This window comes from Lepidochelys kempii, chromosome 3 (genome assembly GCF_965140285.1).
Source record: "Lepidochelys kempii isolate rLepKem1 chromosome 3, rLepKem1.hap1, whole genome shotgun sequence".
Taxonomy (NCBI): Eukaryota; Metazoa; Chordata; order Testudines; family Cheloniidae; genus Lepidochelys; species Lepidochelys kempii.
This window is the reverse complement of record NC_136382.1, coordinates 112,634,530-112,647,649: the sequence shown is the minus strand read 5'-3', so window position 1 is coordinate 112,647,649 and position 13,120 is coordinate 112,634,530. Positions and strand designations below refer to the sequence as shown.

The 13,120-nt window shown below is 39.0% G+C and overlaps 1 protein-coding gene across 10 annotated transcripts in view; it reads right to left on the bottom strand.

The window, feature by feature from the left end:
- The window catches only part of STXBP5 (syntaxin binding protein 5), a 184,306-nt gene that overhangs the window by 168,589 nt on the left and 2,597 nt on the right, over positions 1-13,120 (bottom strand). For all 10 annotated transcript variants that reach the window (XM_073337576.2, XM_073337566.2, XM_073337569.2 and 7 more), the window contains exon 2: positions 12,944-13,041. In XM_073337576.2, the coding sequence (XP_073193677.1) occupies positions 12,944-13,041 (98 nt within the window). The remainder of the gene's footprint in view (positions 1-12,943; positions 13,042-13,120) is intronic.

The following is a 13,120-nucleotide window of genomic DNA, read 5'->3' as shown; positions in this document are numbered from 1 at the left end:
TCAGTATTTCTCGTGTCCCATACCCTGGTTTAAGCACCAGTCATTGAATGAGTCTATTTCTGGGGCACTACTGAAACCAGAAGGACAAGAGAAGAGGCTGAAGTCACACCAGCAGAAAATTTGGCTCTAGGGCTTTAAATCCCCAGTTTCTGGAATGTTTTCATTCTGCCAAGGCAGGCTGTGAAACTGCAGTCATTAGTACTAAAATGGAGCTATTAATACTACACTAGACATCCAACTATCAGCTGTTCTAAATTAAATTAATCCAGACAATGCAGAAGATGGGCTAGACCACACACTAGAGGCCCTTTCCAACTGAAATGTTGATTATGTGATCTTTGTTTATTATTGGCATTTACAGCCATACATCACTTCTCTAATATTAAAGACCCTAAAACTCTACTCCAAAACATTAAAGGGTAGTTTCATTCTGAAGAGTGAAAAATATGTATAAACTGCACTAAAATCCAGAAAACAGATCTGTTATCAGAGTCTTATTTGATAACTGTAGTAACAAAACGTTTTTACTGCTTTTGTTACCAATAAAGAGCCAACACAGCTAAAATTGAGTGTGCTATATAATTTCTGTTATGTCTCATGCATCAACAGAATTGTTTACCAAGGTCCTATCAGTTAAACCTATGAAAAATCTATTTAAGGTAAAGAGGTTACAAAAAGCCTAATCTGAAGACAAATTGAGTAGCACACATATAACTGAGGACAAAATCTCATCTAAAAAAATTTTATTTCTGGCCATGGTGAGTGGAAGGTAAAGAACCCAGTTTATCCCTCAGTCAAGGTAGAGTTTACCAGCTTAGGTTAAAACTTCCCCAAGGTACAAATTAATTTTATCCTTTGTTCTTGGAATATCCACTGCCACCACCAAACTCTAACTGGGTTTACTGGGAAACGTAGTTTGGACACATCTTTCCCACCAAAATCCTCCCAATCCTGGCACCCCACTTCCTGGGAAAAGTTTGGTAAAAATCCTCACCAATTTGCATAGGTGACCACAGACCCAAACCCTTGGATCTGAGAACAATGAAAAAGCATTCAGTTTTCTTACAAGAAGACTTTTAATAGAAATAGAAGTAAGTAGAAGTAAAGGAATCACCTCTGTAAAATCAGGATGGTAGATACCTTACAGGGTAATTAGATTCAAAACATAGAGAATCCCTCTAGGCAAAACCTTAGGTTACAAAAAAGACACACAGACAGAAATAGTCATTCTATTCAGCACAATTCTTTTCTCAGCCATTTAAAGAAATCATAATCTAACACGTACCTAGCTAGATTACTTACTAAAAGTTCTAAGACTCCATTCCTGGTCTATCCCCGGCAAAAGCAGCGTACGGACAGACACAGACCCTTTGTTTCTCTCCCTCCTCCCAGCTTTTGAAAGTATCTTGTCTCCTCATTGATCATTTTGGTCAGGTGCCAGCGAGGTTACCTTTAGCTTCTTAACCCTTTAGAGGTGAGAGGATTTTTCCTGTGGCCAGGAGGGATTTTAAAGGGGTTTACCCTTCCCTTTACATTTATGACATGAGTCTACTCTAAAGCATCCTCAAAACAAATACAAGTCTGCCCCACCTTTATAATCCATTAAGTTACCTATTTTTGCAGGTCCATTGAATGGTCACTAAAAATGGGTCTACTGCAAATACTGCTTGCATGGGTAGAATCTGAAATCAAAAGAATGAAGCAGTCAAGAATATAGGCAGCTATATATGCTGCAGAAAATGGAAGAATCTTCAGGATAGATTTCTAAAGGAATGGGAGGATAGAAACTAAAAGGAAAGCAATTTAGCAGCAGACACAGAGTTAGTGGATGCCACTGGATCTACAATCACCTTTGGCAGGGCACAGTTGTGGAAAAATTGCCAGTACAAGAAAAGGATTAGGTACTGTACTTTCAAGAGAGCGGTTGCTGAACTAATCTGGAATTCTTCGAAAAAATACTGTTTTGAAGAATTAGAGTATTAAAAACCTTCCCATGTTAGTGCCAAAAGTGATTACACCTTAGTTACTTAACGGGAACTCTAATTGAAAAATTCTATGTTTACTTTCATCCGTTTTATAATTGATTTCCTTGCTACAACCCAACTTCAAATTGATACTTTTCTGGTTTTATTTGTATTGAGCCAGTTTGATACACAAGTATCATGTGACAAGTGCAATACAAAGGAAGGCTTCAAAATCAAACTGTTATTTTAGTATTACACAGGCAAACCACTCTATATGAGTAAGCATGACTTTTTAAAATGACTAAATTGTATCTCTAAAACGAAACAGTTCTCAACTGCACAAGGTGAATTACTATCGGTAAACAAATTAATATATTTGAAAATATAACAAATGTTAACTACTTGAGGGGATACATACTAATGGCATTACCAAGTACATTAATCCAGTTAATGTAAAATTAATCTAAATGTAAATTAATCACAAAATCTATTACTGTATTCTCCATGATACCCAAATACAGTAACAAACAAGTACATAAAAAGCAAATTAAACATTTCTGTCCATCTATTGATTATAGATATCAGAACAATTGCTGCCTCCTTCACAAATAAGATCAGAATTTTGCAAAGCAACTGTTATTACAACTTGAAACCACTGTACTGCATTAAATACAGGTTGGATTGATACTTCTACAGCTCTGCTGTTCTCTTATTTAGTAATATATTATGACTCAATTTGTGTGTGAATTAAAAATGTTATTGAAAACTAAACACTGACAGCAACTGTGCAATCAGTTAAAAAAAAAAGTACATGACCTTCATAACTGCCTGCAGACAAAATCTGCAAAAAAGTTAACAAAAATGGAGGACTCCTGCATGGTCTTCAGTGATTTAGTGGGCACATTCATTTGTGCTTTAGTTGGCTACTATTTACATCAAGATAAAAATCTCTTCTTTTTCCTATGATGGCCACAGTCCAGCTTCTTGCCTTCAGTTGGGACAAACAGTGGCTTAGCAGTTGATCTGGCAGATTTGCAAAACTTATATCTACTCTTCACCTTATCAAGTGGCCTAAGACCAGCCCTGGCATCTATTTTTAAAGAAAACTCTATTCAGCATCATTCTTATTACTGGAAAGCCAAGTTTTGGACACTTTAATTGGCATGATCAGCTTTGCCTGACATTTCTTAAAAACCCTAAAGCAGAACTTCAGTTACACTTCATTTTCTCTGTACTAATGAAAAGAATACGTTTCAAGACCTTTACACATTAACTCCTCAACATTTAAGCTGACAGAATTCACTTGAATGAAAAACATCTGTGCTTAGAGCCTCTCTCCAATACAGTAGAAATACTAAAATTAGGAGAGTCCTATCCCTGAATTCCAGCAATGCAAAATTAAAAACACACATTTTAAAGAACTATAAGGTAGATACATTCTGACTGACTTGTATTGCAGAATCTCTGTTGGCAGAACTACTGCAGCTACCTAGCATATACTTTTTAAAAGGGAACATGTTTGAATCCAATATCAAGTAAAAAAAATTGTCTTTGGCCAAGTTTCCCCCTCTATACACCTGTTGTCCCGATCCAGTTACGGTCCCCTTTTGCCTTGTGACTTGGCCCTCCAGTCAGGTCACTTTTGGTCTCATCCCTTTCAGGTAAAATAGGATTTTCACCCAATAGTCCTAGGATCTCATACCAGGTTAATGGCCCTGATGTAGGCTCAACAGCCCTTCTAGCCCTTTGTGTCTGAGGTCTTCCAGTTAGTTTTCCAAGTGATGTTGCAGGGAAACCCAGCCCATCCCTCTACGCCGGGTTCTGACCCAGCTACCCTTGTAGCAAGTAGTTGAAGTGTCTGGTCAGACATCTTGCTTCTTCCATAGACTACTTCCTACGCTGGCCCACCTTCTTCTCAGAGGGCTCATATTCTCAGTGCGGGGGTCTACCCCAGAGCAAAACCCTTAGTCCCAGTTCTCAAGGCCACAAAGGAAAGGAAACTAATTTAACATAAATAAAGAGCAGTACCAACTTCTCTGTCCTATCATGATCCTCCAGCCATTTGTCCTATCACTCTGTGTTCATAGGTAAGGCTGCAATTTAGTCATGCAATCTGACTTCCAAAGACTCTGTGACTTTAGCCAGCACCAGATGGGAGCTGCAGGGTCCTCTGCCGCCTGCGAAGGCGGGGAGCCCCTGCAGTGCTCTGCTGCCACTCCTGGCCACCATGGGTGGCAGGCGGGAGCCTGCAGTTCCCTGCTGCTGCTCTCAGCCATCACGAGCAGCAGGGGAATCCATCACTCCCAGCTGGCAAGAGGGACCCCCGCTGCCACGGGCAGCCTGGGGGACCTGGCAGTAGGGGGAATCCCCGCTGCTTCCAGCTGCCGTGGGAGGTAGGAGGGACCCTCGCAGCTTGGAGCTGCCAGTGGAGGGGGACCCTGGAGCTCCCCCCACCACCACAGCTGCCCAGGCTACCCATTTTATCACAGGTATTTTTAGTAAAAGTCAAGGACAGGTCACGGGCGTCTGTGAATTTTTCTTTATTGCCAGGGACCTGTCCTTGACTTTTACTAAAAATATCTGACAAAAACTTAGCCTTACTCATAGGCAACCAAAGGTAGCTTGAGTCTGTGTGGTGCGCCTTTCTGGGAGCTGAAGATGAGAGGTCCATCCACCTCCCCAGGCTGCGTCCCTGATAAACTGAGCTCCTCTGCCAAGATTGGCATGCCTTGCAGGTGCGGGACTGCCTGAGCCCAAATCTGCTCTTTAACCACTTCTTGCCTTCTGTGGGATTTGACTGCCCATTGCACCCCTCCAAAACACTTGGACAATTTCAGATAGATTTAAAGTGTATTTTTCATTTCACCACCAAAGATGCGGTTTTGACTGACAAAATAGCATTATGTTAATTTGCAGTATGAGGATATTCTCAAACAGATCCTCTGGAGCGGTCAACATGTCAAACCAGATAAGTAATCACCATTTTAAAATCTTCAAGTTAAATAGAAAAAAAGGTCATTTTATGGGAAAATACATATTAAAATAAAATTAAAGATCTGGTTTAAATAAAAAATGAGGTAAATCAGGTTTCAGGATGAATCTCTATGTTTATCTCATCCTATAAACACTGTATATAGATTTACACTGCTCTTCCATGCAACAGAATTAGTGGTCCAGAAATTGGCAAGCACAAGCTGGGGAGTATCAGCATCAGTGTTACAGACATCAGCGATGGCCCTTGTGTACTCCACAGCTGAGTACTGTGCACCAGTATGGACCAGAAGTAGCCATACTCAACTTGTTGATGTCGAACTAAAACACTGCAATGCAATCACTAGAACCCTAAAGTCAACCCTAACACCTGGGATGCCGGAGGTGTTGCACATTGCTCCCTCACCCATTTGCCACGATGCTACAATCCTCCGGGAATTCCAGAGGGTCATGGAAAATGTATGTCTTCCCAACCACCAGAACCTTAACAACATCCATCGCCACCACCTGAAGTCTCATAAGCCCTTTTGGACCCACACATTTAACCTTCAATAATGCAACTTCAACCCGGATGAAGCTTGGAAAGCTGAACGGAGTTCACAAGAAATCATAAATAAATGCCTTATGAGAGACTGATTTAGAAGATCCCTGGCTTTCATCTTCCATGAAGCTCATGAGCTACCCTAAACTATATCCGCACAGACCATGGTAGACGCAGATAATTGCTGCACAAACAGAAAATTAAAGACTCTCTATTATGCGACTGTGGTCACCCAGAACAGACCATAGAATATATAGCTACTCACAAATATGAAGGAGGCATCACTGTAATACACTCTGCTACTCCAGATGCAATTATCTGGATTAACCATCTGAACGTAAAATTATAGTTGTTGCTCTACATTTACATCAGCCATATGAAGAAGAAGAAGAAATGGATGATAGTTAAAACTGAAGCTTTCTATTTCCAAGGCTCTGTTTCACATCAGGCCATTCCCACAAAGTTTTTAAAGTTGTGCACAGGGTGCAACTGCGATTGATTGTGAATCGTTTTTATGCCAGTAAATCTTTACATAACCCTCTAAAAGGGTAGGTGCTCACATTTAAATCAACAGTGAAGGTAGTGTGTGAACAAATATTTTAATTTACAAAGCAAATAAAGTAATAAGAAAAAACATTTTAATGCAAGATCATAATTAAGAGCGTGCCTGAAATAAATCAAATGACACAAATACAGGTCACCTTACACATCACTAGCTGACCTGAACATTACAACCACTGGCATAGCCTCATTATGACTGTTGATCAGTTAGCACAACTCAAGAACCTACTGTGATTCAACAAAACGAAATAACCAGGAACCATATTTAAGAAGTTGCTGCAAGACAATCTGATGGCACTGGCAAGACAATGTACTACCACGCAGACAATTCTGGTTCACAAATTCTGACTCACAGACATGAGTCTCTTGTTCTCCTAGCCAGTGGAGAGTGAATACATCAGGTCTCCTAGTGAGTGGTATCATGCTTGCATGCAGAGCACACCCTAGTGAAAGTTAAATACCAGCATTCCCCTCTCAAAAAGGAAAGCAGTGTCACCTCATGATGGGAATGGGCCAGGCACACCAACAAAAAGGGATTAAAATATGACATACATTAAAAACAAAATGTAACCTTTATTCTCACAAAAAAAAGTTACCCTAAAGGGCGGTCTGCGTCCTTCAGATGAGAATCAATTAACATAGAATTATTATGCAGGAGTGAATGAAAACTTCACCCAAGTTCTCGTATTCTACAAATATTTAGATAGCATTTATCACTGTATGGTCATTCAAGTGCTGACTACCACAGGAATAAGGATTTACTTTATAAATTTGATTATCTTCTATTTTCGGATAGACACTGTTCTGAGTAATCAGACTAACATCTTTTCTCCCATTGTGTCTGTGCTTTCTGAAGTGTGAGGTCTCATCTTAATGTCACCTCATATCTGCTTATTGGACACATTAGCAAGACCAAAACTATATCCTTCTAGAAAAAGGAGTCCATGCTGACATCAGGTTGCCAAATTTAAATGAGCCCTGTTTCTGTAGCTCTCATTCAGCAGTATATATGTCCAACTACCCCACTGCACGTGCTGCTTTTCAGGGGTCTGTGGCGTTTAGATGCTGCTTGTAATTATTAGAACTGGGAGCACTGGCTGTCTGAAAGGACAGGAAACGGGGGGGCGGGGGGAGGAGTGTTAAGGAGGCTGAGTGAGAGCTACCAAGGGCGCAGCAGCAGCTTGGTAAAGAGGTTTCCACTTTAAAAATAAAGTCCTGTTGAAGTTTGTTAGTACCTTGCCTGGTTGTTACAACAGGGTCCCACACTGTAACATACAAGTTGAACATACTTTTACTGTTCCAGGCCCTTAATTCAGAGATAAAGGAAAACATACTAACTGATGAAAATTCTACTGCTTTTCCAAAGCTAAGTGAGGACATCCTCTTCTAGGATATGCTCCACCCTCATAAACCTCCTCTGTAACCATGTTGTTTGGACTTTGAACAAATATGAATAGTAGGAAGGAGTACAAGAGGTTAAACAACAGAAGCAATAGAATAGTATGTCATGATGTCAGAACATGCTCTGCAATTACCTACCATATTTGTGAGACATATGTATTGCTCAGTGCTATCACATACTCCTCATCCAAAATTGTGTTGGCACAGAGTCGTCTCTGAATAAGAAAAGACCTTCATCAGACAATGATAAAAAAAATGGTTATTGCACCACAAAGTGGCAAATTAATTTGACTTTCTTGAATCCTCAAAACATATGTTTTAAAACATTAGAAGAAAAGACCTATATCGAAAACAAAAGTTAGTTTTACTCTGAATATATAGAGCCACTAATTCTATGAACTTACTAAGCACTTTCTATTTCCCTAGAGACAGTGGCAAAAAATTAAAGCTATTTAATATAAGACAAGCATCAGTCTGCCTCCCTGAATGGGTGAAATAAGTAGGGATCAGAACTGTATAATATCTTCACATGCACAGAGAACATAAGGCGATATTAACAATGTTCTTTTAAAATACTTTCTACGATCTGTAAGAAAGTTAGTGATTAGTCTCTCTTCAACACAAAGAATAAGTCAACACCCAAAGATGGGAGGAAACGGTTTGGTGGATATAGATATTCAGAGGAAAGTATAAGATGCCATTTCTTCCCTCTATTACACCCAGGACCATCAGTCAGAACAATGGGATCTTCATTGCAGTGGAACTCTGAAGGAGAATTATACATATAGTCAAAATGTATGTACAGAAAAAGATTCAAATCTAGAATAAGATTATTCAGGTACTACAGCATGAAGCATTCTTTTGCCAGAAGGGAGATCAAAAACTTCACATTCAGCTTATAATGCCTCGAAAACACAAGTGTACGTCTTTTTTGCCCATGTTGTAGATGTGACCATTGCAGAGGGGTCTTAAATCAACCAAAATAAGTTTTCTGTGCCTCAAATATGTAAAAGTTTAGCCATTCACTTACTGGTGATTCAATAGTTTTCTTCTCTTTCACTGCCAGAAAGAAGAGGACAAGAGAAGAGTCTGGCATTTTGAAGAACTTGGACCTTTCAATGTATATTATTTTGACCATATGATGAGCAGCCAGATCACCAATTGTTTACTTTTTGTGAATTGTGTATATACATGAGGAAGAAATGTCTCCTGTGGTTAATAAAAGAACCTACTCAGATGGAGTCCTAAACACAGTTTTGTCTGTGCAGAAGACGCAATGCTGTAATTCCACTGACAGGCCCCTACTTCTGAAGATCTTCTAGAGTAAATAATCGCAGCCAGGAAGAGTACCTTGAGTGTTAGAGAGACCGAACTCCAAGATGCAACTGAAGGCTTTTAGGCCTGTAGAATAATAATTTTTATTTATGGAGTACCTTTCTTGAGAGACTCTCCAAGGATTTTACACAGCTGGGAAAACTAAAGCATAGAAAATTGCTTCATGGAGTTCATGGAGCAAATAAGCAACCGTGGAACATGGAATCTAGGTCTCCTCACAATCTCCTGCTTTAACCACTAATTTTACCTTGCCTCCCTTAAAAGAGCCAGATCAAGTTTTCAACCGGTTGGACTCCCTGAATCTTTTATGCTGTAGCTTTTAATGATCTTTAAAATGCATGAACAAAACCAAAAAAGGAGCAGGTTTATTAACTAAGACACTGGCATATACAAGGCCTTCAACAATTCCATTATTGAATTAGACACCAAAAGAAAGGTCATCTTGAAGACGAGTATTGAGAAAGCCTAGCAGCTATAGCTTTATTTTTTGGAAATGTATTATCAGATACACTTTAGACAAATCTGAGTATACGATATCTGTAGAGTGATTTCTGAACAAAAGGAGATGTGAAATGACTGAGAAAGAATTTTTTTCCCCCTAATAGTTTCCTTGCAGCATCTAGGATACTAAAAAAGTTTGTCTAAATTCTTAAGTATTTCTTAGCACGTCCTTCCATCCAGGGAAGGGAAGGAATCGAATCTACTGAGTTATCAAGTGCAAGAACTAGGGTCTCATCTGTGAGCATGGCGTACTATTAAAGATCTTTCACAATCTTTCATGAAATTCTGGAAGAGAGAGACTGCATAGAGAAGTTCCTGTACTCAGGACTAAGACAAGGCAACAAGAACCATGGTATCTTCTGCCTCCATCTACTAAAAAGTCACGTGATTTTGTTTGAAAGGTCTAGAGTGAGGTCACCACATTTTTCTATCCATAGCTCTGTTTCTGAAGCTACAACAAGATCGAAAAGCAGTTGCTGCTCAAGGAAGGAACAAGCTGGCCATGGAATAGCAAAGCCTTGCGTGAATAAGCCACCCACCTAAGCAAGGTAAGTTACACTGACCTAAGCAACGGTGTGGACACTGATATACTGGTGGGGAAACTTCTCCCACCAACAGAGCTATTTCCTCCCATGGAGGCCGTCTTATTATGCCAGCAGGAGAGCTCTCTCCCGTCAGCCTAGAGCATTTTCACCAGACATGTTACAGTGGCACAGCCCTAAAAAAGCGGGTTTTTTTGTTTTTTGTTTTTGTTTTTTTTTAATACTATCATGTGTGCTAAATCCTGATATTTAAACAGTCATTTAATGTACTAAAAACATACCTTTTATTCCAGGTGCAGACATGGCCATAATGGACAGGAATTAAATGGCAAAGCTGTAGGGAAGGTGTCACACTCCAGCCCACACTATGCATAGCTCTAACCAGTACTGATTTTAAAACCTGAAGCAGTTCAAAACTACTCACTAGAACAATTTTTAAATGGTTTAAACTACTCAATGTAGACGTCCAAAAAGCATTAAAATAGTTGAATAATATTCATTACTAGGTAGTCCCATGATTTGTAAAACATTTTGGACCCATTCAGTTTCATGAGTTAAATCATGTTACCTTTTAAAATTTAAAGTGCCTTAGAACCCTGTTTAAAACTGCATCACGTAAAAATTTTAATAGAAGCAACATTGAGGCCCTCTCATGAAAAGGAATTTCCCATATAAATTGGTGGAGAAATGCCTAAAAACCTACTCATCATACCTCGTATTGGATTTAACTTGAGATTAGACTGATTTGATTCTTTAAATATGAGCTACAGCAGTCATTACAAATCTAGAGTTAGAAATATGCAACGAGTAACAAAACACTAGAAGGATTTCATAACCTAAAAATTTACTATTTACTAGTCAGAGGCCAATACAAAAAACAAGGGGAAATCCCACCAATTAGATTCAGGACAATGGGGGTGGGGAGACTTCTCATCTAGCTGAAAGACACCCTACCTCAATCTAAATGGTACCAGAGTGTGTGGAGGCAGAAAGATGGGTCTGTTTCTCAATACAGTTCCTTAGACTCCATTTTCGGGTCCTATTCCCCTGTGAGTAGCTCTGGGCCATGTTGCTGTTCAGAGTATTCATTAAATCATCAACAGTGAAAGCTATTCTTGTCAATTTCATTGCCCTCTGCAAGGTTCTGGCTAATAGCAGCGAAAACTAATAAAAGTCAATTTCCCTCTCTTTTAGAAGGCTATTAGCAGCAAAGTCATGCCTATACACTCAGGAAGACAAACATTGTTTTATATTTGGAATGCTTCCCCTCTCTAACAAACAAACAAAAACAAGAAGTGAAGGTTTAAATTCTGCAGAGACTGATGGTTTATCCTCCATTCCAAGTCAGACAACATTTAAGTGCCTTTAGCAAGTGTATTTTTCAAACATTAGCCAAAGATTTACCAGTTATATGTTTCAGATAAGAACCACATTTTGAAATATTTTTCTCCGTTTCACTAGTTTGGTACAACTGTTTCAACTTTTCCATTAAAATATCAGAAGAGTAAAACAAAACATTTGTGTTTACACTGCTGCTCAAGCTAAACTTCCTTGTCCTCCAAGAATGCTTACTCTTGCCTACTAAAAAGCAAGCACACTCATAAGATACTATTACACTGATATTAGGCAATTAATTCCCTTCTTCATTTAACCACTTTTACAGGTCACCCTCACTATCATCCTCCTTCATTGTAACACTCATAATACTTAACTAGGGATGCCATGTATGGCTATTTATTTACAGGAAACAAATAGCAACTTAATTGTAAGATATATCTTCGATATATGTAAATAGTATTTATTTAGTTAAGAATAGTTTTAATAAAATATCAAGATTATTCTTATAATATGATGCTACCATGAACAATTATAATAAAATACATCACGTTTGTATGTTTTTACACGTCTAACCTCCGTTTATATCTAAAATTCTCTCCTCTCTGAATCTCTCATATAACAATTAACTTTTTGTAAATATAAAACTTAAATCATCGAAAAGAGAGCTTAAAAGGACTGAAAAATCCATTAATATTGTATTTCATTTTTAGTTGAAGGAGGTGGAGTTATCATCATGTTACTCTAACTCCCAGAATACTACAAGCAGTCGCAAGGAGTACCAAAAGTAGCAACAACAACAACAAAAAAGATGAGATTTACCGGCAGTGTATAAAGGGATTAACTTATTTTTTCTAGAAAGATATATTTGAAGCTTCTAGAAATGTCAAAGCTTCAGTAGATTTCAGGATAATAGCAAATTCTATTGACTACATTCCCCTATTAAGTGATGTTCAGGAAATTCCAACGTTTTTTGGAAAGACATTTAGGCCCCTTCTCAACCAAATAAATGCACCTAAATTTTTATTTAGTTAGTACAATGTATGCACTGTTAAACATAGAACACCACAGTTATTGTTGATTTATGCTACAAATTCCATATGCTAATTTGAGTAACTTGTTCATTTCAGTGATGATGATGTAACTGTTAGAAGATCAAATGGTGCTGCTAAAACAATCTTTTGGTGGCTAAAAAGCCAACGGCAAACAATTACAGCGTTAGAAAGCAGCTCCCCAAAAGAAAATCCACAAACTTTTAACACATCCTAGCCCAGGCCTCTATTCTGATTTGTGATTAACTGCTGTAAAAATGCCAAAGCAACAGAGACTTCACAGACACATATACCAACCCAAGATACTGGAAACTGAGGAGCCATACATCACAGCACTGGCACATCCTCAAACGATTTGTGCACACCTTTGCGCACACAAAGAGAGAACCCAACAACAGCAACCAAGGCTTTTCATAGAACATCAGGGTTGGAAGGCACCTCAGGAAGTCATCTCGTCCAACCCCCTGCTCAAAGCAGGACCAATCCCCAATTTTTGCCCCAGATCCCCAAATGGCCCCCTCACAACCTTGGGTTTAGCAGGCCAATGCTCAAATCACTGAACTATCCCTCCCCCCTTTTCCCTCTCCTTCAAATGCAAACGCATACCTGGTTTCCAGAGTGCTTCCTCACACTAGCTCCAGCAAAGCAGAAGAATAAGCCAGGACTGGACTCCAATCAGCAGCACAGTGATTTTCTTTTTATAACAGAATGAAAGGATACAGCCTTAAAGCTCCAGTTTGAGTCCCAATTGCCAGTATCTTCTGAACAGGATCAAATGCCAAGGCCGAAGGCTGATAGGGGAAACCATGGCGTACGGTCTAACAAGTCAGAGCAGTGAAGTAACGGTGGGTCAAGCAGCAGACCAAAAATAAATAAAATCAAGAGTGTATTAGGAGG